At 32.8% G+C, this 26,676-nt stretch overlaps 1 protein-coding gene across 3 annotated transcripts in view; it reads right to left on the bottom strand.

Moving 5' to 3' along the window:
* The window catches only part of Tusc3 (tumor suppressor candidate 3), a 153,969-nt gene that overhangs the window by 78,775 nt on the left and 48,518 nt on the right, over nt 1-26,676 (bottom strand). For all 3 annotated transcript variants that reach the window (XM_070016289.1, XM_070016291.1, XM_070016290.1), the window contains exon 2: nt 8,475-8,644. In XM_070016289.1, the coding sequence (XP_069872390.1) occupies nt 8,475-8,644 (170 nt within the window). The remainder of the gene's footprint in view (nt 1-8,474; nt 8,645-26,676) is intronic.

Below are 26,676 nucleotides of genomic sequence, written 5' to 3'. Positions count from 1 at the left end.
ATTCATAAGATTCGTATGCCGCCTGAAGAGGGCAGTCAGGCTGCACGAGAGAGATTCAGGAGTGCTTAAGCAGTTAACTGCAGGACACTAGTTATATTAAATCTGGTATAGTAAAATCTTCAGTCAAGGAAAAAACCTACTTAACCCAAATATAGTAATTTTTAAAGTACAATCCTTCTTACAAGATTACATGAAACAAAACAGATTAACTCATCCATTGTCTATAAATAGTCTATATATTTCCCATGATGATTACAATTTTTAACTCTACTTTTCTTGGAAGGACAGCTTACAAAGTATGTTTGTGCTTTTTACTGTTACTGCAACTTCCTTTCAGGTAACAGGTTCATATTAAAATACTAGCGCTTACTGCCTATTTAGCCATAGTTTCATGATAAATTTCACACATATGAATAATAAAAATAACAAATTTAAGAATTTTCAGAGATTTATACTAGATCTGAAGTGATCAGACTTGCCTATAGAATTACTTCTGTAATACTGCAATATCAAACTTTTCAATTAATTCACTACCAATATGAAAATACTCTCATTTCATTAAATAAGATTCTAAGAATACAGAAAGTGCAAAGCTCTGAATTTCATGTGATCTAGAATGAACATATCATCATTATAATAATATTAGTAAAATAGTTTGCATTTTAAAGATCCTTCATGTTTGTGTTCAGATTCCAAGTTAACCTACTAGGTTTAATATTATAAGTAGAAAATCACTGGGTTCCTATAATGACAAAAACCTTGCAACAATTTGTAAAAATCATCTAGTTCTACAAATAGAACAAAACTATAGCAGGCATACAGAAAATGCTACAGAAATTACATCTATTCTCTCAAAAGTTGGCAGAGGAGCCAAAATGTGGGATTAAAGCAAGCATTATACTCCAGTTCAAAATCAAAACAATTAAGAGGGGGGCGGGGAAATAGTTGTGGAGGTGGGAGGGAAGGGATGAAGGGGAAAAATAGAGGAGGAGGCAACAATGCTCCATAGGAAATATACTCATTACCTTGCTCATGTAACCCCTCTAGATAGTATTTTTACAATAAAAAAATACAGAAAAATCAAAACAATAGGAAACATCTTCTACTCAGCAAGGTGAGTAAAGTTAAACAGTAAACAGTGAAGAAAATCAGACTGTTGATCAGAACAGAGCATGAAAAGAACATATTAGCAATAAGCAAACAACAGTCACAACATGACAGATAGGAAGAGGAAGGGGAAATCTAGCACGGGTGAACATGTAGAAAAGAAGTAGCTTCCACTCAGCTGAGCTGGGAGCTCAATAGTGGGCTGGCAGTGGTAACTGTTTCATGATCCTCAGGGTGTAAGTAGAGTACTATAAAAGGGACATATCCTGAGATTACACCCAAGGTTGCTGCTGTGGCAAACACTGTCTTTACATAGAATGTACATAGACTGGTGGCTCAGGCAGCCAGATGAGGTAATTAATATTAAGTATGCCTTGACCAATTTTGCTGTAAGAACTGCAGATATAAAGTTTGAGTTTCAGTATCTGGTTCATTGTTATTTGTGGCTATTCTTGCTTTGTTTGCCTTTCTACATGGTGTTGAGGATGGCACACTAAGTGAGTTTAGGGTCAGCGCACTTTACATACAACCCAGCCTTGATTGAACTTCAGTGAATATTTGACGATTTGAGAAGCTAAAAAGCAAGGCAAACAGAAACAAAAAGCAGCCATGACCTGTGTGTAAATGTGGCTTGCAAGGCAAGCCAGCTAGCTATGCCACATTTGTACGTGCAGAAGCTAGGTCAGTGGAAAACTAAGCTATTTATGTTAGGTTATAACTTTTAAAACTAAGGTAGAGATGAAGTCCTGAATGTTCCCAAGGCATACTTTTCTAGCTATTCTCTTGGCCTGTGTCTGGCACCTTGATGATTGTTCTTTTTTGATCCATTCTGGATGTTTTTTAATAAATAAATTTGAAAAAAAAAACAGCCAATGACCAGTATTCAAACATGGCTAGCAAGTATCTAAGGACTCATTCATGAACATCAAATTCTACTACACAGGAAGTGGGAAAGGTTTTCACCTACAACCATTGATTGTCAGAGATTACACAAGTGTTGAAAACTGAAGCATTTTTGTACATTTTAAAGACAGCAAATGAGCAAATGCATTAAAACCGATTGAGATTGGGATTTTCATTTTGGAAAAAGACAGTAAAGATAAATTGATGAAAAGACAGGTAAAACTGTGTAGTATTCTTCTACAATAGAGAGCAAACTGAAGTCATACTTCTTAAGTACATACACAGAGTTGTTCAGAAGTTTTTATCTTCAATTAAAAAGGCCTGAATGCTTATGAAAATATACAAGGAGCAATGAGTACACTAACACTGAAGCCATGGTGATGGTATTTCAATAACAACAGTACCAAGTAAACATGTGAGTATTCATACTAAAAAGCAGAACAGTGCAGATCTGTGATATGGGAATTGGTACCCACTGATTAAATAAAAAACTCTTCTAAAATAAAGAATATTATAGTAATGCATTAGTGAATAAAAATAAGTCCTTAACATATTCAAAATACAAGAGTGTAGAAAGCCAGTCTTTACAGAAGCTAGCAACTAATTAATTTCACAATCAGCAACATAATACCAAATTCAAGCAAAAATTATCTATGGTTTCTATAACCACTAGCTGAGAAACAGGATGTTTACCTGGTACCCAAGTGTCCTCTCTCCCAGACCTACTTGTCATCTTCAAATAATTATTTCAAGGGAAAAATATACTTGTACAATGGAAGGATTTGTTGACAAGCATGTTAATTCAAATAAGCAGTGTTGTAATCTGACATATGAAAAGCTTATCAATAATTACAATAGCACTTCTGCCAAAACCATGAGGAAACAATCAGACCACTCTAGAGCAATTCAAGTAACACCTTGATTGCTCTAAAAGAAAAGAAAAATTTAATGATATTAAAACAAAAAATAATTACAGTGTGAGAACAAAATATATTAAAAGTAACTACAGAGGCAAAGGTAAATTGGCCAGTACAGAAATTGGGAAAGAGCTATAAAAGGCATTTTGTAGTCCAAAACAGATTCTACAATGAGATTATACTGTTGAATTAATGATAATTATCACCCACAAAGAGCACAAATACGATGAAATTACATCATGTATCTTTAGCGTTAAAAATTTAAAAAAAAACTAAAAGACAGCATCATTCCTATTAAACTGATCACAGATTCAATCAGGCCATTTCTCATGTATTATTTAAACTATGAAAACAGGCACACAAAAATGCATGAATTTCAACAGTTTTCTATTCTGACAAAGAAGTAAAATACCTATTGTAAGTTGCCAGGCAAAAGAGAGACAATTAAAAATTTAACATCGCCGAGTAATATGAGAGAAACAGTAAGGGCAATAGTTCAAAAACCACTTAAAAAGCAAATGCACTTACAAGTACATTAAGTGCAGGATGATTTTTATCTATACTTGGTTTTCACCTTATGTGCTAACTATATAATCCTATACTATGTGACCTCACTTGTAATAAAAATGGGAAGGCCAGCACTTTTCCACATGATTTTGGATATGTAAACTGAACATTTTAGTTCTATTATGAGATGCTACTAGAATAAAAGTTTTCATGATCCTATGTTTAGAAAATGCTGGCTGATGAATCCTTGCTCTAAACGGCTAATAATTTTAGCTGGGAATGCAAGCAAAATACAAATACAGTTCATGGGTCAGGGACGAATGAATACCTTAAGTATTAAAACTCTAATAGCTATGGAGTACCCTTTGAGCTTTAATAGTGTCATCTATAAAAATGGATTTTTCTCAGATTTACCTTCAGATTAATAATATACAACACAAATGTATACATATGTTCATATATATACAAAACATGTAAGAACAGTTACAATTTAATAGTCGTGTAATACGTTCCTCAGTTTATACTGTATTTTACTAATTTTTATATATATGGAGTCCAATAATATTGTAACCTCTAACACATGACTATTTTATCTACAAAAGTACTGTATTTGATTCTGTAAGTCAAAAAGGTTTTATTTTTTTAAATATTTTTATTGCTATTATAAAAGTGATGCACAGAGGGATTACAGTCAGGTAATGAGTACATTTCTTTTTGGGCAATATCACTCCTTCCATCACTCTCTCCCAGTTTTTCCTTCCTATGCCCAGCCACAAGTTGTGTAATTCATTTTCAACGTAGTGTCTCAAGTACCACTTCTGTACTTGTTCACCCTTTGTCCCTCCATTACTAGGTTACACCTTAATCCCTCAAACACAGCTAAATAAAGAAGAAAAAAAGATTAGAAAACAAAAACAACAATAAAGAAAATACCTCATTGCTATTTCCTACAGTTTATTTTGATAAATATAATTTTACATGATTGAGGCACATAAGCATGGCACCTTTGTGTTCCTCCCCTAAGAGTCTCTCTGTGTGAATGCTAGAGCCCTGCATAATTTAATACATCCTGGTATATTTTAGATCTACGTTCCACATATGAGAGAAAAATGTGCTGTTTATCTCTCTAAACTTGGCTTATTTCACTTAACATGATTTGTTTTAGGTCAATCCATTTCCCTGAAAAATTTTTGAAAATGTTTAAAATGTTTTATTCAACTAATTTGTTCCCTTAATTTTTGAGACACAGAAGTAACTTTAAACAGGGATATTTTATAATATGTATTAAATTCTAGAGGAAATAAGTATTTTGGTGGGAGAATAGATCTACAACTTTTAGCAATTAGGGGCTGGGAATGTAGCTTAGTTGAAGAGTGCTTGCCTATCATACATGAAAGCTCTAGGTTTGATTCCTCAGTACCACATACACAGAAAAAGCCAAAATGGCACTGTGGCCCAAGTGGTAGAGAGCTAGCCTTAAGCACAGAGAGGCTCAGGGACAGAGCCCAAGTAGAAGCCCCAGGACTGGAAAAATATGAATAAAATAAAATAAAAACAAAAACAAAACAAAAATTTAGCAATTATGGAAATATTCCCCACAGTATAATTTGATGGGGAAAGTTTGGAGTTAACACTTAAAGGAAGTGAGAATTGTATTGAGTAGTAATAATTAACAACTTTACTTGGCCAAGGAGTTTAATACTAGCACTGAGGGAGGTGAGAATTGAATTCACAAATTTGTGAATAAACTGACTATGGGATGGAAGAACAGAATGTATTGCTAAATGGAAATATAAGAAATCAAAGGCTCATTCACTAGCCTTTCAGCAAGAAGAAACAACTAGAGAATCTAACTATGAATTAACTCTGAAAGAAAATTTATTGTTTTATAGAAAAACAAAACAACCAGAAAAGGCTCACAAAGAAAAGCCTAAATTAAATTATAGTTATGAACTTTTCAAAAACTGTATAAAATCTTAAATAATTACAACTATATTATAAAAATAGTCCAGGTAGGTTCTTACGATAGTAGTTTGTTTACAGACACAACTGTGTTATTGTGAGCCAAAATTAAAATCTAAATGTGTTATCTTCATTATTTTATCTATTATTTTAAGTAGCTCAGTATTTAAGAGTACAGTGTATCTTGATAAAAGTATACTTTCCATCATTATTATCTTTTTACATTGTCATTGTTTTCTCTATATATTTTTCACTTCTCTCACCTCTCAAACCATTCTACTTAGTGATTAAGCTTTCTTCTCTTTATGAACTGTTCTATCCCTTTGAAGTCTGTGACAATACAATCTTTCTCCACAAAAACTGAACTAAACATCTATACAGAGAATTCATGAAACAAATAGCTGGTCCTTTGGAAACAAAAATAACAGCGCAAATTAGTAGAGGATAGGGACAGCAAATACCAAGGAAATAAAAAACATTATAAAGAAACTTTCAAAGCCTATAGTCAAACTGGAAAACCTAAAAGAAATAGGTAGATGTACCTACAAAAATAGGATATAAACTGCTTAAACAGATATGTAAAAAATAATGAAATTCAAACAGTCATAATATTCTCAATAAGGAAAAGTCCAGAACCTGACAGATTCATTGCTGAATTTTACTAAATCTTTAAAGAACACCAATACTCTTCAGACTTTCCTGTAAGACAGAAAGAGAAGTAACTACCAAACTCACTCTATAAAGAAGGGTTGCTTTATTCCAAAACTAGATGCAGACACAGTATCAATAACAAAAAAAAGATAAGAAAATCATAAACCCATCAACTTTGATGAAAATGAAACAAAATTTCTCAAAAAAATACTTGCAAATTTAATTTCCCAACATAATAAAAAGATCATATACCATGATCAAATTGGATTCATTTTGGGATCAAAGATTGGTTCAATATATGTTACTTGACCAATGTAATATAGGTCATAAATGTTATCAAATATAAAAATCAAACCCTTTCATATGCATACAATGAGGTATCTTAGGGAAATGGAAGTCTCTAGATGAAATTAGTTTATGTTTCATGTGAATCTTTTATACACAACATAAATGTAATTTTACAAAAGATTTTTGATGCCTGGCCATGAGCTAGCACAAGGATCAGGTGTGAAATTTTCTACTAAAAACATTATGGCAGTGTTCAGTTTCAGATTCTGGAGCATTTTAGATTTCACTTTATTCGGTTAGGATGCTTAACCTAAAACAATCCAAAACCAGAAGCAAGCCAAGTCACTTTTAACAAACTGTAGAACATGCATACCATAAAATATTGTTTAGGAATAGAAAGAATGAACCGTTTAAAATGAAATAACTTGTAAAGATTTTGAGGGAATTATGGTTTAAACAGTGTCCAATTAATTACTTAGAATGTGAAAGGTTTTAGTTATTATATTCAAGAATTTTATAAAACAAAAATCAAAAGTCCTATGTGGTATGATTGCATTTATGTTCTTTAAGTAAATTAAAGAAATGAAAAATAAGTAAAGGAGAAGTCAAATTGAAAGTAAGCTGTGGAATATGGGGTAAGGGTGGACAACTTTATCATTATTATCATTAATAATGACTTACCAATGACAATACCTGCTTGAGTTATTACATCAGAGATTTGCACAATACTATTCATGGAGTAAACAGGAAACAATACAAGGCTGTTATAGTTTGGCTATAGATATCCCCAAAGCCTCACATATTCAAGGTTTGGTACTTAAATGGTGGTGAAGTGACTGAGAAGTGATTGTATTGAGAAGTGATTGTATCCAAAAAGTGCTAACTTTCTCAGTGGACATTTCCAAGAGTATATATATATTTGAATGGGCTATTAGGAAGTGGGGCTTAGTTGGGTAGGTCATAGGGGACATATCTTTTAGGAGTTTGTTTTACTTCTGGTCACTAGCTGGGTCTTCTGTCTGGCTACCAGGAGGCAGCAGATTTTTCTATCATGCTCTTCTACCGTGATTTACCGTAGGCCCCCAAAAATGGAGCCATATAATCATGCACTGAAATCTCTGAAGCTGTGAGCCAAAATATATCTTTGCTCCTTGAAGTTGATTTTCTAAAATATATTGTCAGTTATAGAAAAATGACTAACACACAATAACTCTACGATTTCTTATTATTCCTGACATATGTACCACCATATCTCAAAATAAACTAAGAAATATAGGCTACATGTTCATTGTTTTTGTTCTAGCTCAACTTTATACAAAAACCTTTGATTTCCATAGGTATGTTTTCAAAGAGATCACCATGAAGAAAGACCATGAATGAGCAGGATGTGTAGGGCTTTAAATACAACTAACAAGAAATGGGAATTATTGCAAGATGCTCATCAACTGAGCTTATTAACATACATGCCATACATGCAGAATTTTTTTGACCTGGCATAATGAAAGGTACTGATATTCACTCATTTCAAATTTTTTAACACTTCTTTTCTATTCACTGGAGGTATCAAAAAGTAAATGGACTTCCCTAGGCAAATATGAGTTGCTCTATTCTTTATTAAAAAGACCATACTCAAATGAGCAGCTTATATGAACACAGATATTAGATAACCCAGAAATCAAAATGTAGGATATGAAAAGGACAAAACATTCTTGATCTTCTTTGGCAAATTTAATAAATATATACTTTGATGCCTGCAATAAAATATTAGCCTATAAAATATGCTGATTTTGAACTTACTCTATAATGTTCATAGTTGAATTCCACACTTATTTCATATTATATATATATATATATATATATATATATATCAGGTTAAACATATAGATAACACTTTTTTTTTGGGGGGGGGGTCTGGTCGTGGGGCCTGAACTCTGGGCCTGGGCGCTTGCTGTCCCTCAGCTCTTCAGCTCAAGGCTAGCACTCTACTACCTGAGCCACAGTGCCACTTCTGGCTTTTTTTCCCCTGCTTATGTGGTGCTGAGACTTCGAACCCAGGGCCTCAAGCATGCAAGGCAAGCATTCTACCACTGAGCCACCTTCCCAGCCCCCACTTTTTGAAACTTTAAATACATAACTCACCTGCAAACAGAGCACTGCCGCTGAGGCTGTAGAGCCGTGAACATAACAATCATAGAATAGTTTCGAGGTGGTGCCTTCACAAACTTTCGGAATTTATCACCATTCATTCGGAAGATGGAGCGTCTAGAACTCCATTCCATCAGCTGTTCTACTTTTTCAGCCAAAAGATTCTGGAATTATACACAAAAAAATTTTATTTACACAGGGTTAAACTATTACTGATACTTTCCAAACAGAAGTTATGTTAAAACTGAATTTTTACCACATTAGTAAATGTTCTTGTTTTGGTAAATGGACTTATTGTTAATTGACCTGTTGTGTATAAAATATTTCATTGTTCCTAACAATTTCAAAATACTATAAAATACATTTTAAAAATCAGAAAGATGAAATCCACATACATTTTCCTAATCTTCCCACTAAATACATAGTAATGTGAACATTTTACTATGTAAAGAAGCTTTTATAAGTAAAAAGAAGGCAGACTGGCTAAGGATCATATAACCTGAAAAATGAAAAAGCAATGATTTCCCTGGATTTTCACTTTGTATTTAAAGGACTCTTTAGAGAAGTCCACATTGCAAATGAACACTTACTGTCTCTACCCAAGAGACAAGGCAAAGGGCAGGCTGGTAAAATAACTGTTCTTCAACCAAACACCATAGAACAACTGTGGTCTCATTACCACTGGCAGGTTGAATAGGAGCCTCTGCTTGACTAATTTTAAGAGTTTATGTAATCCTAATGATTCACAAGACTGAGATATTGAAAACAGAATTAAAACAAAGTCAGCTGGAGCAGAAATGAACAAGAGAGTCTATCTCCAATTAACAAGCAAACAGAATGGAAGTTTGTCTCAAGTGGTATAGACAGGCTATCAGCAAAAAGCTGAAAGAGTAAGAAGGCAAGGTCCTAGGTTCCAGCCCTAGTACTGTTAAAACACACACACACACACACACACACACACACACACACACACACACACACACACACACACAAATCTAAATTAATCTACTGTGATGAAATGAAGATAGGACTAAAGTGGAACAGGCAGGACAATGTAAATGCCCAATGGCTGGGAGATGGCCTAATGGGAGGTAGAGTGCTACCAATAATATTATTTTCTAGAGAGTAGAGAGGAACACTGTAGATTAGCCCTTAGATCATTCATTTTTATCTAAAAATCCCTGTACAGGATTGCATATGTGTAAGAAAAAGAAATGCTCTGCCTTGGAAAAACCAAGTGTCTATGGTCAAGAAAGAGGCTTGAACAGAAAAGCCCTACTCTGGAATTTAGAAAGAAATTCATTTCTTTTCCCTCCCTTCCCAATAGTTGTGCATAGTGGCTCCTCATGAATTGCATACATGAGCTTGTATACATGAATCAGACAACAGGCACACAAGTATCTTACACCTGCTTTAAATGCAAAGACCTGACATACGTGCACTCACTTAAGACCTGACATGCATGCACTCGCTTAAGAAAACAAAGAAGACAAACTGAAAGAAATGAAGAGAGGGAAGAAGAAATATAAACCAGGACAACATACGGAATTTTTAATCCGTAATTTACGCTCTATATTCAGTTCTGGTATGCTAACTATATGAAAAAATATATGGCTAATTACTAAGATGACTGCTAGTATTAAAAACCTGAACCTAGGTATAGTGTCTCAAGCCTGTAATCCTAGCTACTCAGGAGGCTGAAATCTAAAGATCTCAGTTCAAAGCCATCCTGGCCAAGAAAATCCATGAAACTCTTATCTCCAAACCCCCAGAAAACTGGAAGCGGAGCTGTGGTTCAAAGTGGTAGAGCACTAGTCTTTAGTGAAAGAGATCAGGGACAGCACCCAGACCCCAAGTTCAAGCCCAGGATCAAAAACACACACACAAAAAACATAAAAACAAACACACAAACAAACTAAAACACCCGACACAATTTTGCTGTAACAAAATGGGCAAGACCTCAAGTTGATCTTAACTTCTAAACAAATTACTACAATCTAGTTAATAAGCAATGCTTTAGTTTTGCCTACACATATGAATATGTTTCTACACATAAAATCATAAAATCATAATCTTACTAAACTAAAACTAAAATAAAGCTTAATTTAGAAAATAATCAGTCTTATCAGTATACCCCTAACAATTGGAAGGTACACAGGAATTTTATTATCTGTTCTTTAAATTAATTCTGAGAAACAAAGTAATGGTATTTTCCATGTTAGGCATAATCTAATGGTGTGTTGCAAAATACTTTTATATAATTAATAGAACATATGTGATAGTCTTCAACTCTTCACTATAACACTTAGCAAGACAACATAGTATCTATAAATCTTTTATACAAAGAAAAATATTGTTATATATTATATAAGCATTTATATTTTAAATTATATATATTTTACATTTATATATTTAGAAATTGTGACCCTCTATGAAAAAAACAGAATCAGGATAGAAATCAAGCAGGGAAACCCACTAAGGAGGACAAAAAGTAATTGGCCTTTAAATACTTGCCTATATATTCCTACTGTGCTTTAGTATAGCTTTCTCATTAAATACAACATACAAAGAACACACACACACAATTCCGTACTATCTTTTGCTTTTACACTATTATTCTTACAGAATTGTAGTTTTTGGTTTTAAGTCCAGAAGTTAACCTTGATAGGAACAGGCTCTATTTGAGCTACTTTGCCAGGCCACCAATCCTCTTGTGTTTATTACTCTCGAAAAGCATCTCGCTTTATGCTCTAGTTGTCATAAACAATCCTTGAGCTTCCCTTTGTTGTTGAGAGATGACAGGCACATGTACTTTCCCTGTAACTCAGGATAACAATCATTAGTTGAGATGGAGTCTTCTGAAATTCTATGCACATGTTGACCTCCATCTTCAACTCCCAAATATCTAGGAATATAGTCTTGAGCCACCATGCTCACCTTTCTATTTTTTAAAACACTATATAATTATATCAATATGTTTCTACTAAAACATAAAATAATTGCAGAGGGTCAAAGTTTTTACTCCACTTACAAGATATTAAAGCCAAGGTTAATCTTACAGAGGGTACAAAAGCATGAATTCTTAATGGAAGATATTCCTTATGCCACAACAATCAGAATGAGCTTTTTGTCATTCACATCCTAACAAGTCCATAAAAGATGACACGGAATAACCCAATTCTTAAAAGACCCCACATTTCAAAGGAAATGCTAGAAAAACATGCAAATAAAACAATTCTTCTATAATCTTGCACAAGAAACAAATCTACCTTCTGTCATAGAAAAAGATATGTCTATCTTTCAAGACTTCTTTATAACAATATCCTTGAAACGAATGTCATACTAAAATTGTTAATGCTAGTACAGATGTGCAGAAACATGAGACCCAATTTCAATAATGTCACACAGTATGTTCTTCATTACAATGCAGAATTTGAAGACTTCTACGTATTTTAGAAGTACAGAGGTATGTCTCCTCAATATTTTAGTTCTGCTATATATGTATAAAAGACAACACAAATATATGCAACAAACTTGAAACTAACCTTTGAGTGGTAGAGATCAGTCACTGATCCTGACTACTCTTGGCTATCAAAAAGTTTCCATCTACCTTTTGGCAGGATGGATTTTTTTTTTCAAAGTCAAGTAATAATATTTATTTTTATTCAGAAATTTTTTCATCTTAATTAAAAGTTCAAACTTAGATGGCTTTTAGAAGTGATGTCACATGTGACTTTTTTAAGGTAACATTAAACAATGTAATTTTTCTTAAGAAACTTAAGAAATTATTACAACAGGAATATAAATACACGATAGTACTTTTAATTATTATGTATTTTGCCTCAAAGGTAAAAGCCACAAAAATATCCTACCTTGACATGCCACAAGAACTTTCATGCACCAAAATCTGTGCTAAAGAACAAAAACAAGGCTGGTACCCATATTTTCCAAGTGCTTTTCATTTTAAAGTTAATATTAAGTTCATTCACCAATGTCATTTGCTCAGTAGGTAAGATATTTCTTATTTCAGTGACTAGAGCTGGTAAGTTACATTGTCATTTAAAAGCCAAACAAAACACAACAGGGGCTGGTGTCATAGCTCAACAAAAGAATATTTGCTTAGCATGCCCAAGGCCTTGGAGTAAATCCCAAGCACAGGGCGGGAGGGGGGATACACAGCAATGAATAGGTATCAACTGGCTTATCTTTCTTTTTATAGTACATTTGTAGTTACCAAGCAGTTACAATATTCCTCCAAAACTGTTCAAACCTAAATCTTTCCTTTTCCTAATTAATAATTCCATGCGTTGGCAAGTATTCTGCTACAAATTTTAGGTTATGCAAGGATACAAAGGCATGTTCAATATTTTGTCTATGTAAAAATATAACTTTTACACAATCATGTCTTGGAAAAGATAGAATACAATTGTATATACTGTTTATACTATGGATAGTCTATAACGTATTTCTTTAAAGAAAATGTCCATCAAGTGATTATTGTCTAACAGAAGTATCATTGGTATTTTTTATTACTGTGACCATCATGATAAAGACACTAAATCATTGTGAAATTCCAATGCCAGGTTCAGTGTACAAATTTGCTAGAATGTCAGTCACTACTGCTTTACCAGATTTGTATGTTCATTCTCATTCTGCCTCTGTCTCTACCAGATTAGTATGTTTAATTCTCTCTATACCAGACTTGTATATTCATTCTCTCTCTCTCTCTCTGTTTCTGTCTCTCTCTCTCAGTCCCATGCATCTAGATACAAACTATCCTTTAATAGGTGAAAATAGGATATCATTGTTTTAATTTACATTCTTATTTTTGGCAAAATTGAGCACTTTCCATAATTCTGCATATATCTGTTTTAACTGCCTCATGTCCATTATCTTTTTTTTTTTTTTTTTTTTTTTTGGTCTGTCATGGGTTTTAATTCTGGGAGCTGTCTCTGATTTCTTCAGCTCAAGGCTAGCACTCTACCACTTGAGGCCACAGCGCCACTTCCAGTTTTTTGGTGGTTAATTGTACAAAAAAGTGTCATGGACATTCCTGCCTAGGCTGGTTTTGAACCATAATCCTCAGATCTCAGCCTCCTGAGTAGCTAGGATTAAAGGCATGAGCCACCAGCGCCTGGCCCATTATCTTTTTTCTAATCACAAATATATAAATTTGTAATATAAAACAGATAAAAATGAATGCAACAATACCATATCCAGAATATTGATACAAGTGGTATGAGGCTAAGGTTTTATTACTTCTGCATTACATTCTATGTATACATGGGTGGACAAAGATAAGTAAACTTATAATATGTGCAAAAGGTTATGTTTTATTTTTATTTTAATTTTTTAAATCTTTTTTATTGTGAAAATACTGTAATGAGGGCTTACAATTACATGGGCAAGATAATGAGTACATTTCTTAACAAGCATTGTAGCCTCCTCCTTTGTTTCCCCTTCCCATCCCTTCCCATCCTCCCTCCACCCCCCCACCAATCCTCCCCACCCCCCCACCAAAGTTGTAAAGTTCGTTTTAGACATAATGACTTGTACTTCTCATTGTTACAATGGGTCCACCTGTATCCCTATTTAAACGACTTGTTTTTCCCCTTCCCCTCCACAAATTTTACCGACATCAAATACAGTGAAAGCAGGGGTTATACTGTGGGGGAGGGACATACAAAGCAACAAAGAAATAATCTTATAAATGTGTTAGAAACAATCGCATGAAAGAAAAAAACATTTAATTTTTGTGAGATACTTTTGTTTAAACAGTTTCAACGTATATGAAAAATTCCATTTATTTAATCTGAAAAATAAAAAAACCATGTTCTAACATGGTGATGAATACCAATTAAGAAGTGACATTTACTACGCACCAGTGGCTCATGCATATAATCCTAGCTACTTTGGAGTCTGAGATCTGTGTATCATAGTTGGAAGTCAGCCAAGGCAGAAAAGTTTATGAAACTCTTATCTCCAATACATTAAAAAAAAAAGGATAGCAGAAACAGAACTATGACTCAAGTAGTAGAGCATTAGCCTTGAGCAATACAAGCTCAGAGACAGCACCTAGGCCCTAAGTTCAAGCCCCCGCCTGACCAAAAAAAAAAGATGCTCCTTGTGGATCTCACTTAGTATCTCAGTTGCTTGACTATTCAAATAATCTTTCCTAATGTGATTACTCAAACTAGATTAGGATACCGGAAAAAAGCTCATGAAATTTTTCATATAAATTTTAAATTCAAACTACTTTCAAGACTTTTTTTCTAAAATATAACAGAGTGATGAAAGTATTCTCTCATGAGGGTAGTAGTAAAGTTAGGGTTATACATTTTTTTCAAAATCATAAAAAATATACAAATCACAAATCCTATTGGCATAGGTTTTAAATATCAATCTCAGAGAGGTAGGAGTTACCAAAATGAAATGCAAACCCTCATAAATAAGCCTAATATAACACTATGTTGTTAGTTATTGCACATGGTATGTTAAAATTATATTAGAGTTTAACAACTAAGCATGTATATTGTAAAGAATATCATATTAATTGCTGTCAAAAAATCACAAATAAAGCAAAAGGCAAAACACTGTGGTTTGGAATAGATGTGGGAGACATCCATATCAATCTGTGGCTTTTAAAATAGAAATGTACAGAAAAGATAGATAAACAGAAATGAGCTTGCATGGACAAATTAAAGGGGGGTGTAGAGAGAGAGGAGAGAGAGAAAGAGAGCTTCTAAGCTCTGCTGAGAGGACTGCCAAATGTTGATATGCCAATAGCCACAAACCTTGATTTCTAAATATCAGCATCATTAGAAGGAATCAGAAGTGGTTGATTAAAAGGCTAAAAGTGAAGAATGTTACATGAATTGTAAATTTATGATACTTTATTGTGCCAGATAGTGAGTTGCTGCTCAAGTCACTGAGAACAAAAAGAATGTGAGAAAATACTAAATTACTCAAGACTGAAAATTTTGAGCACATGAGAAATGAAAATAGAATTGAATTTAACTCACATAATTATTTTATGAATAATGGAAGAAAAGGAATAAACCATGATTAAATAAAAATTCTAAATAAATATTTAGAAGCCACAAAGGAAATTTTATAAAGCATCATTAGAATACCAGGCTAGGACTCAGGAAAGTTTACTACTTTAGGTGAATTTTGACAAACTGCATATTTTCACAACACAGTACTCTTCAAGATGTTTATTAATCATCATGACAAAAACATTAGTATGATAATGGAGAATTATAGTAAATAAAACCTTATCCAAGAAATGATTCTCAACAATACTAATAAAAAGACTTACTGATATTAGATAATTCATGACACAGTCCACTATAGGAGATTATTTTTTTGCTATGCCTCCCCCCCAAAATGAAACTTCATTCTAATCATGGGAAAACATTAGAGATACTCAAATAAAGCAACATATTGAAAAAAATACCTGACTAATATTCTTCATAGGTATCAAATTCATGAAAGACTAGTAAGAAAAGAACTAGGAAGACAGACTGAGGAACCATCATAGAAAGAAGAAGGCTAAGGAGACAAGGACAAGGAATCTGGACAGGACAATATGAAACTCTGAACTGGAAATCCAGTGAAAATGGAATAACAGACTATAGGTTCGCTAGTAATATTGAACAATTTTATTTTTAGTAGCTCTACTCACCTTAGAGACTATGAGAAAGCCATATGAACTCTGCACAATTTGAAAAAAGGGATTAATATAAAAATTATAATGCCTTCAATTTTTTAATATGCAAAGTTTTCAATACTAGTCAAAACTGGAATGAAAATTTCTGAACTATAAATTCAGATAGATGATTAACATTTAGTGTTATAGTGGTAGATATTTGAAATACATAATTTTTAGTTTTCCTATTTTGTGATGACTATGAAAGGTGTACAAAAAGAAAACAGGCTAAACATTTCATACTCTGATTGACTTGTTAGGAAATTTTCAGGATGATACTTAAAGCATGCCCTCAAGAAATGGAAGTATATACAAGAGCACAGGTATTTATTAATAGAGGAGAATTAGAAAGCATACTCTATAAACTCAAAAATACTGTGTAGAAGGCACAGAACTAGAGCTTGAGAACACAAGAACCAATATGATTACTACTGCCCTTCCTTTGTAAAAAACTTAGGTTTCTCATATAAGTACATCTACTGACTATTGAAACAGAATTTTTCTTCCCGTAAAAGCATAACTATCCTCTGGTTACTATAAAATTTAAGCCTTTTTTGGCTTTGTTTTTTGGTGTGCCAGTCCTGGGGCTTGAACTTAGGAAGTGGTTGCTCTCCCTGAAATTTTGTGCTCAAGGATAGCACTCTACAACTTGAGCCACAGCTCTATTGCTGGCTTTTTGGTAGTTAACTTACTTTTCTGCCCAGGCTGTCTTAAAACTATGATCTCAGATCTCAGCCTCCTGAGTAGCTAGTATTACAAGTGTGAGCCACCGGCACCCAGCCAAATTTAAGAATTTAATAGCATTGCTATAGGTGTGTGTGTGTGTGTGTGTGTGTGTGTGTGTGTGTGTGTGTGTGTGTGTGTGTGTGTGTGTGTGTGTGTGTGTGTGTGTGTGTGTGTGTGTGTGTGTGTGTGTGTGTGTGTGTGTGTGTGTGTGTGTGTTTGAGAAAATATCAAACAGTATCATGAAATATTTTACATTTGATAAAAGCAGTAATAACAAAATTAGATCAATGAATTCAGACTTCATTGAAATAAACTTCAAATAGACTTCAAGAAATAAACTTCTCATAACCTAAAATATAATGTTTCTACATAAAACCAATACAAAGTAAATTAAATGTAAGTTAATTTAATAATCATATTTTTGTAATATAGCCAACAAAATATTTTTTAAAAATAGCAAAACACTTAGGTGATCAATAGAATATATACTAAAATACCTAAAATTATCTAGGAAATCAAGTAGATTAGTACAATAAAATACTGCAGATCAGAAAGGCACATCAAATATCAAACAAATCAAATATCATAACAGTAAGTTAGAAGATAGATGGTAACAAATTTACAATAGATACAGCTACAAAAATCTGTGCAGATAAAGGTCATAAGAGTCATCTGTGTAGCTGAAAATGGACTCATGGTATTGGGAGTTACTCTTGTATTTTTACTATAATATGAAAACAGGCTTTTAAAAAATTTATGTGAGCTGACTTATAGCTATTTTTTACAGTAAAGTGTGAAAGTAAAAAACAATGCCCTCTCCTCCTGTCAAAAAACTGTATTCTACAATGAATACAATGATATTTTCTCTGAAGGATCAAATATAAAGTAATTTTTATAAGAGATAATCACAAAATGGGCTCCAATAACATCGCTATTTAATTGTACCAGTGCATTAGCTTCTGTCACGATCTTTCTAGTACTCTTTCATGTCTTCTGTTGGATATTTTTATTGTATAAATAATGTGCCATTTAAAAACAAGTACCAGATACTAAGAATCACAGCAGATGTTAAGAGCAGGGAGAGAATTCTACTTGCAGCTGTACACAGCCATCTGTTCTTACTCTCTTGGGGACATAGATCCAGGCAAGATCACCATTACCAATGTAAATGAGTGTAGCATGTAAGCTATTATAATAATATACTATATCATAAAATAGTCTGTACTACTTTCGAAGTGACAGTATGTAACTCCTCACTGTTAATGGCAACATGTGTGTTAGAGATGAAGCTTTAGTATTACAATGTGGAAAAAAAAGCTCTGCCTTTTATGCATGATTTTTTTCTCAGCAAATGTATTCTTGAATTATGTAAATCAGTAAAATCTAGAAGGGTTAAATTATTAAAAGAAAAATTAAATAGAATACAACAGAAAACAAGCCAAAGGCAGAGTTTTAAGCCTATATTAAAATTTTTGTAACATTTTTTTCAAGTTAAATAGGATTTGTGGACACCAAGTTACTTCCAACTGCAAGGGAGCACGTAAAGTATTGGGAGTGAATAAATATATTAGCTTTCTATTTTCTGTAAAAGCTATGATATCAAAAAGTGTCCAAGCTATCTATTAACTCCAGATGAATTGGTCCCAGTAGTACTAAAATAGCCAAAACAATTTCTTGCATGGGATTTTATGTAAAAGTCATGATAGCAAAGCAATGATTCCAATTCATGATACCCCAGGAGAGACCAAAATGTTCCCAATGTCATTCTCATAATCCCTGTACATAAATAATCATTTCTGCTTGTAATTTAGTGCTGATACAAACTATAAAAATGTAAGTTAATGAAACAAGCAATAATTTAAGGAATTCAGTACCAATTAACTCTTTAAGGAAGTGCACAACTATAGTATACAATCTAGCAAAAAGATAAATCAAAATGAAGAACCCAAAAAGGGAGAATTGATGGCAAAATATTAGATTTTAAGCACATTGTTTAGTAAATGCAAACACATTTAGATATAAAACAAAGGATAAAGAACTCTGGCAATGGCAGTTACAGAGAGTGAAATATCCTGTGTGCTGCCTAAGAAACCCAACTGCACTTTCCAACCCTGCACAACTGTTGATATCATTCCTGATTCTCAAAAAGATTGCAATAGGTGTAAATTCTGTGGTTACTTAAGATTAATGACCTATTGTGCTCTGTAATTAGATAAAAAATTCATCAAAAACTTACAAGCTGGGAAAGGGACTAGAAAAGAAATTTAAAATTCCAAACTTGTAACATATTGAAATTATAGGCTTTATTTAAAAAAAACTTATTTAAAATAATACTAAATAAACTGCAGGTTGAAAGGAGGATAATTATGTTTCAAAAAATTTATGTTCATTTTTTGACGCTATCATGAATGGAATTATTTTCTTTCTCAGACTGTTCATTCTTGGCATTAAGAAAAACCCCTTATTCGCATACAATTCTATTCTTCCTTCCCTATTTGGATCCCTTTTCTTTCTTTTGCCTTACTTCCCTGATTAGATATTCCATTACCGTAATCAATCAGAATACAGAGTGGACATCCTCGTCTTATTCCTGACTTTTGAGTACTTTTTTCTTGTTTAGTAGGATGTTGGTTATAGAACTGTGACATAGAGTATTTATTATGAGAGCATACTTTTTTTTATTCATAGTTTCTTCAGAACCTTTATGACAAAAGGGTATCCACTTTTGCCAAAGTATTTTTCTGTATGAATTGAGATGATTACGTGATTTTTGTCCTTGATTCTATTTATGTGTTGTTTTATCACACTTATTTACCTGGGTCGAACCATCCTTGCATGCCTGGAATGAAATCAACTTGAAATTGGTGCATGATCTTTATAATTGTTCAATTCAGTTCCCAAGTATTTTATGGAGGATTTTGAATCTACATTCATTACAGAGATTACTTTGAAATGTTGAGCAAGATAAACCAAACTGAAAAAGCCCAATATTACATGTTCTAGTTCATTTGTAGAATATAAACCTGAAATGATGAGATGAGGAAACTAATAGTAACAGGCATATAAAAAGGAGATTGTCTAATGGGGAAAAAAAGTATACTCAGAAGTGAAAAGGTCCAAGGGACACTATATTTATATATGACTCTCCCTCTCTCTTTCCCTCTCCCTCTCTCTTTCCCTCTCTCTCTCTCTCTCTCTCTCTCTCTCTCTCTCTCTCTCTCTCTCTCTCTCTATATATATATATATATATATATATATATATATATATATATATATATGAGATATATGAAGACACCATAAGGAAATTCACCAAACACCATTTGTAAAGGAGAATGAAGGAGAGGGAAGAGAGAATAAAGTTGTATTGTATGTATGGGTGGAAATGCTACAGTGACTCCCTTTTGTATTATAAATATATGCTAATTCAAAAATAAAATAAATTTTTGAAAAGCATTTTAAAAGATGGAGAGAAAGTGGGCAAAGAAATATGCTAAAAAGCAAAAAAAAAGGTTAATTAGAGAGATGAGATGGTATACATGTGAATACTCATTCCAAAACTGTGTAATGTGTTGAAAATTCAGAGGAAAACTATACCTAATGCTAATGAGTTTGAGAAGTATATATTTTAGTGAATGTTTAGCTTTCATTTTCAAGCATTTACATTTTTTCTTTTGTTATAATTCATTGTTTTAACAATATGTGCAATTCTATAGCTACAAATAAAATATTTAGCTATGTGTAGCCACTTACAAGTTTCTAATACTAAACTATAAACTATTGAAGGACCAGAATTCTATTTAGGTTTTTTTTTTTTTAATTCTTTACAGTACTGGGGTATTCAGGTCCTCACGCTTACTAGGTAGATGCACCACGCCATAGCCTTTTTGCTTCAGTTATTTGTTAGTTAATGTCTTGCACTTTTGCTCAGGGTTGGCCTCAAAACATCATCTTCCTAGTATGCCTCCCTCAAGGACAATTTTTGGAGGACATTCAGCCACTTGTTGGCTGAGATGAAGTCTCAGTACCTTTTGTCTGAGCTGGTCTAAAATTACAATCCTCCCAATTTCTGTCTCCCAAATTACTGTTTTTACAGACATAGTAAGCTACTATGTCTGGTTATATTCTATACTGTTCAATGTATCTAGCAAATACCCTAATGCATTACCCATAAATAAGTGTTGGTATAACAAAATAACAAAAAAATGGAAAATGGAAATGGAAAACACAGCTATCTGATGAATAACATATTTATTTAGGGCAGAGGCACATCTCCTAGGCAGCTGTGGCTGAAGAGCTATGCCTCTAAAATCACTTACTAGAAGCAGGGTAACAGCCAGGGTGAAAGCTGATCATTCATTAAACATGGAAACTGTCTTTACATATGATCATTTCCATTGCTAGTATTCACTAGGTGAAAACATTAAAAGACTGTGCTTAAAATGTGTTATTAAAATTATTTTACTAAAATGTAGAATATAGTTAAATCTAATGCTATAATACAGATATGCATTGATAAAATAATATACATGATAATATATATGTAATTTAAATAAATGTATCCTTTACCGTGCTTTAGGAATGTATCCTAAAGAAAAAACATCAACACAAAAACATGGGTCTATGAAAAAGGACATTCATTGCAAAGACACACTTGGAACTTGATACAAGGAAGGTTAGTACAATCACAAAATGATGTTATTTAACAAAATGAAACAGACCTACATAAGAAGACCCTTGTGTATGAGGACATAATATAAATTTAAGTAAATTAAATTATTTAAATGTGATGTATAAAAACATTAAGTTACTATATTGTAGTTATAAAATGTGTACCTATTCGTTAAAATTTTTACATACATGGTTGAAAGGATAAATAAAAAATTGCTAATGGTTTATTTCTAGAGGAAACTTCAGAGATATATTCATTTATACTCTATAAATTTCTATATTATTGAAATTTTTACCTATTATCACTTGATAAACTAAACAGTAATTGTTGTTCAGAAAAAGACAATGTAAGAGATTTAAAAAACCCATTAGCTAAGAGTCAAGAAATTTTGATGGTTCAGAAAAGAATGTTAAAGAAAGGATATTATAGTATCTCTGTGCTGCTACTATGCTCATCTTCCCATCTGCAGATCCATTTTGCTCTCTGGGAAGTTATACTCACTTCACTGTAATCTAATCCTTACTTTTGGGTCAAGCTGCCATTTGAGAAAATGAGGATGCTTCATTATATTGTACTACATCTATCTGTATTGACTACCATTTTAGTTCTTTTCAGTAAAAATGACCTAGAAACTGCACCAGAAGTTTCTCAGTAACCAGAATTTTATGTCTCTTTACTAAGAAGAAACTCAATAAATCAATCCTAGATATTTGAAATCATGTTTAGTGAAGCATTACAGAGAAGCATTTAATGAAACATTAGAGAATGTACATCAAATAAAACATTTCTCTAGGTTTGCCAGGATAATTTTGAGCTTTGTTGATAATGAAGATGCCAAAAATGGGGTAAATTTGGGACTAAGTTATACCAAAGTAATTTAACCACCTTCAGAGTTTACATTCTGCTATCATAAATATCAACTGATTGAAAGACATACACTTTCGTATTCCAAATGGAACTGGAAAAAGAAAATAAGAACTCTCATGAATTTCATAATACTAATTTTATAATTCTCTGAGTAACCAATATGCACCAATAGTATATACAAAAAGGGCTGTTTGGTTTTTGTTATTGTTTTGTTTTGTGCTGGTCCTGGAGCTTGAATTCAGGGTTTTGTCCAGGCTCTGAGCTTCTTGGCTTGTCTCATGCTCTACCACTGAAGCCACAGCCCCATTTACAGATTTTTTTAAAGGTTAATTGGAGATAAGCCTCTTGAGGGACTTTCCTGCCTGGGCTGGCTTCAAATTGTACTCTTCATTTCTCAGCATTCCAAGCAACTAGTATTACTGGCATGAGCCACCAAGACACAGGTACAAAGTCTCCTTTTTAATTGCTATCTTGGTGTCACTTTTCCATTATTATAGTACACATTATAATAAGTACATGTTTCATTATCATTGAGTAAATTATCATTGAGTAAAGTCTGTTTATTTCAGATCCTCTGAAATAAAAGAACAGAAACATAAAGAACTAAAATATTATAGGGATAACTGAATTCTTTTATGTTAATTGATTTGCCTTTCACAGGTAAATATATTGTTTTCATATACATAAAGACACACACAAGTGCATAAGCCCACAATAACACACACTGTAACTGTACTTATGCCTTTACTTTTCTCAGTATTAGATGCTTATTATACTGAAACTTTTAGATTTTTTATTTCTGAATCCATGCATGTGGACACATGTAGGTAGAATTCAGTAATCTCCACTGCTGCTGAGAATTTAATCCATCCCAATATGATTTCCACCTTTCTATGTAATGGTCACAAAAGTTTTTTTTCCTGTTTATATCTGTACAAACAACGATGCAACTATTAGTATTGTTCTCTAGTAAGATATTCTCCAATGGTAGTGTCCACTATCTCCATGATTATAATGCAGGAATCATGAACTTGAAATGGAAAAAGGAGGATCTTCACAATTTTCTAACTAAAACTTAGCTGTTCAAATATAAGTAGAGACACAAAAACACAAAAGACAGCACTATGTGTTAGAACAGGAGAAAACATATTTTTCTGTTCCATTTTCTTTGTTACTAATAGCTCAAAACATGGTTTGTGCTAGTCACTATTTTGGGATCATGACATTTATCATGACCTATTACTAGACTCCTGTTACAGAGGCCTCATAAAGTTACTCTTTGTTGTATTTTGATATTTCAATATAATCATCATTTTTAATCCTTTATATATTAATTCAAAAATTATTCTGTAGGGCTGGGAAGGTGGCTCGGTAGTAGAGTGCTTGCTTTGCATGCATGAGACCCTGGGTTAGATTCCTCAGCACCACATAAGCAAAAAGAAAAAAGCCGGAAGTGGCGCTGTGGCTCAAGTGGTAGAGCGCTAGCCTTGAGCTAAAGAGCTGAGGGACAGCGCCCAGGCCCAGAGTTCAGGCCCCACAACTGGACCCCCCCAAAATAAATTATTCTGTAAAGTACAAAGTTTTCATTTCCAACACTGTATAATATGGCCATGGTACAAAAAGGAATAAAACGTAATTGTGAGATCATGCCAATTTTTTCTCCATACAAATTACTAATGTTCCTTAGGAACCATTCATATTCCAAGAACGCCTACAAGTAACCAAAACTCTTATAAAGCTACTTATAACTTTTATACAAAGAAAGCATTGAGTACATCTTCTAGTATACTTTAATTCACCTGTCAATTAGTTATTTTATATGTACCAAGAATTAAATGCTACCTAAATAACTGTTCTATGTTGAGAAAAATGAAAAGTGCATTAAAGATGTACTACCTTTCATGTATTTTCTATGTATTTCAATTTTCTTGTAATTTTCATATTCATGATGATCAGTTAATATGATTATTAACCACTCAGGTTTCAATTATACACTGCCTGTTTGGATTACCCATTTCCAATTGTGGGTCTGCTCTTATTAATTTATCATTTTTTGATAAATAATAAGTAACATATTACTAATGTTAATTATTTTCATGGCAATCTTTGACTTGACATGCATATTTTGTTTTCCTTTGTTTCAAAACCATTTAAAATATAGTCAAATTAAAAATTCCTTTTAAGCACCTCTTTGTGTGGTATGTATAGGTGGTTCTAGGGATCAAACCTAGAGCCAAGCACTTACTACTACTTAGTACTACTATGATACATGCCAGAATTCTTTCTTATTTAAAACGCTGGTCTCTACCCTAGCATTATAAAGTATTTTCATAATCTAACAATATTTAAGATTTACTTATCTCAGGCTTACAGTTTTTATGTTAATTTTAATAACCTAATGTTATTTTTCCATAATTTCCAGTGCCCTTTTCTTTGTATAAAAAATTAATAAGTGATAATAGTTACAAAAACTAAACTCATTATATAGTAGGTACTATACAAATCTATGGAGATACATAGTATGTATACACATATACACACAGATTATACACATACACACACAAAAATTTAGCTTTTGCAAGGGCCCAGAAAGGCAGCAATTACCACTGCTTTATTTATAAAGATTAAACCCTTGCACAAGACAGTATCATAAAGGCTTTGCCTTCAAACTCCATACTTCTTTCAAACCACTGCCTTGTTTTCTTCTACCAGTTCTTTTCACGGGATGAAAATGTAAGGACTAACACATACAGCCTACTTGATAAATTGTGTGAAAATTAACTGTGCAGAAATAAAAGCTTATATGTACTTTTCATCTTATTTGTGTTAGAAGTCAGTAAACTTTTCCAGACTAACAAAATTTAAATAATGTATTCTATACTAGACTACTCAAGACATAGTTTTGAATGATAAGTACAAAATAAAATACAGTGAATAGTTAGCACCATGCAATAAAAATTGTAATGTAAAAGCAAATGCTGGTTCTACATTTCAGAACATTCTAAACACTGGAAAAAAACAGTTACATTATAAATAGCCAGAAAAATCACATAAATATTTTATTCAGTATATTTTGGTAAAAACTGGCACAAAGAAAGTCAGAAATCAAATAATACCTAGACAGAGTCTATGTAATCCTAGCAAATGAAAAACTTGTTTCACAGAGAAAATATGATTCAATGCAAGCAGGTATTTAATGCACACTCAGAATTCCAGCATTATGTTCATACAAGTAGTAAATGTGATTGTTTCACTTGTTATGTGTTACAATTAAGATAAACTTATTAAAACAAAAATTCACATTCAGCTACACTCTTTTCATTGTTGGCATACAGAAAAACCATTGATTTTTGAGGGTTAATTTCAGACACTGCTATTTTGCCAAAGTTTCAAATCAGCTCAAGTAATTTGGGAGTGGAGTCCGTGGGATTCTTTAAATACAAGATCATGTCATTTGCAAAGAGGGAGAGTTTTACTTCATCTTTCCCTATTTAGATCCCTTTTATGTTTGCATCTTGTCTTATTGCTGTAACTAAGCATTCTAATACTAATGACATTGCCCCATTTGTTAGGAAATGGAAAGATTTAGAAAAAATTATATTAAGTGAAGTAAGTCAGGCCCAAGAAACATAGGTCCAATGGTTTCCCTTATTTGCAATAACTAGTATTTGTCTGAGATAAGCAGAAAAGGTCAGGTAAGATGAGGTTTGGAAAAATGAACCCCAAAATAAGGACACAAGTGGTTTTTTTCTTGCTTGCTATTGTTTCTAACATATTTATAAGGTGATTTTTTGTTGCTTTGTATGTCCTTCTCCTATGGTATAACCCCAGTTTTCACTGTATTTGATGTTGGTATAATTTGGGGAGGAGAAGGGAAAAAAACAAATTGTTTAAATAGGGATACAGGTGGACCCATTGCAACAATGAGATGTACAAGTTGCTATGTCAAAAAAAGAACTTTACAACTTTGGCAGGGGGAGGGGAGGGTGAGTGTAGTCCTGGAGATGGGAGGTCAGGGATGGTAGGGAAAAAAAAGGAGGCAACATTGCTTGATAAGAAATGTACTCATTACCTTGCTCATGTAATTGTAACCCCTCTGTATGGTATTTTCACAATAAAAAACTTATTAACAAATTTACATTTTAATTACTTGTATAGCTAACAAAATAGTACCAGATATTTTAAACGTTTAACATGCTGTTATTCCCACATCTGCAAAAAAA

This window comes from Dipodomys merriami, unplaced genomic scaffold (assembly GCF_024711535.1).
Source record: "Dipodomys merriami isolate MVZ:Mamm:240054 unplaced genomic scaffold, mDipMer1.0.p SCAF_12, whole genome shotgun sequence".
In the NCBI taxonomy this organism is placed as follows: Eukaryota; Metazoa; Chordata; class Mammalia; order Rodentia; family Heteromyidae; genus Dipodomys; species Dipodomys merriami.
The sequence above is the reverse complement of the archived record's forward strand: the minus strand, read 5'-3'. Positions and strand labels throughout refer to the sequence as shown.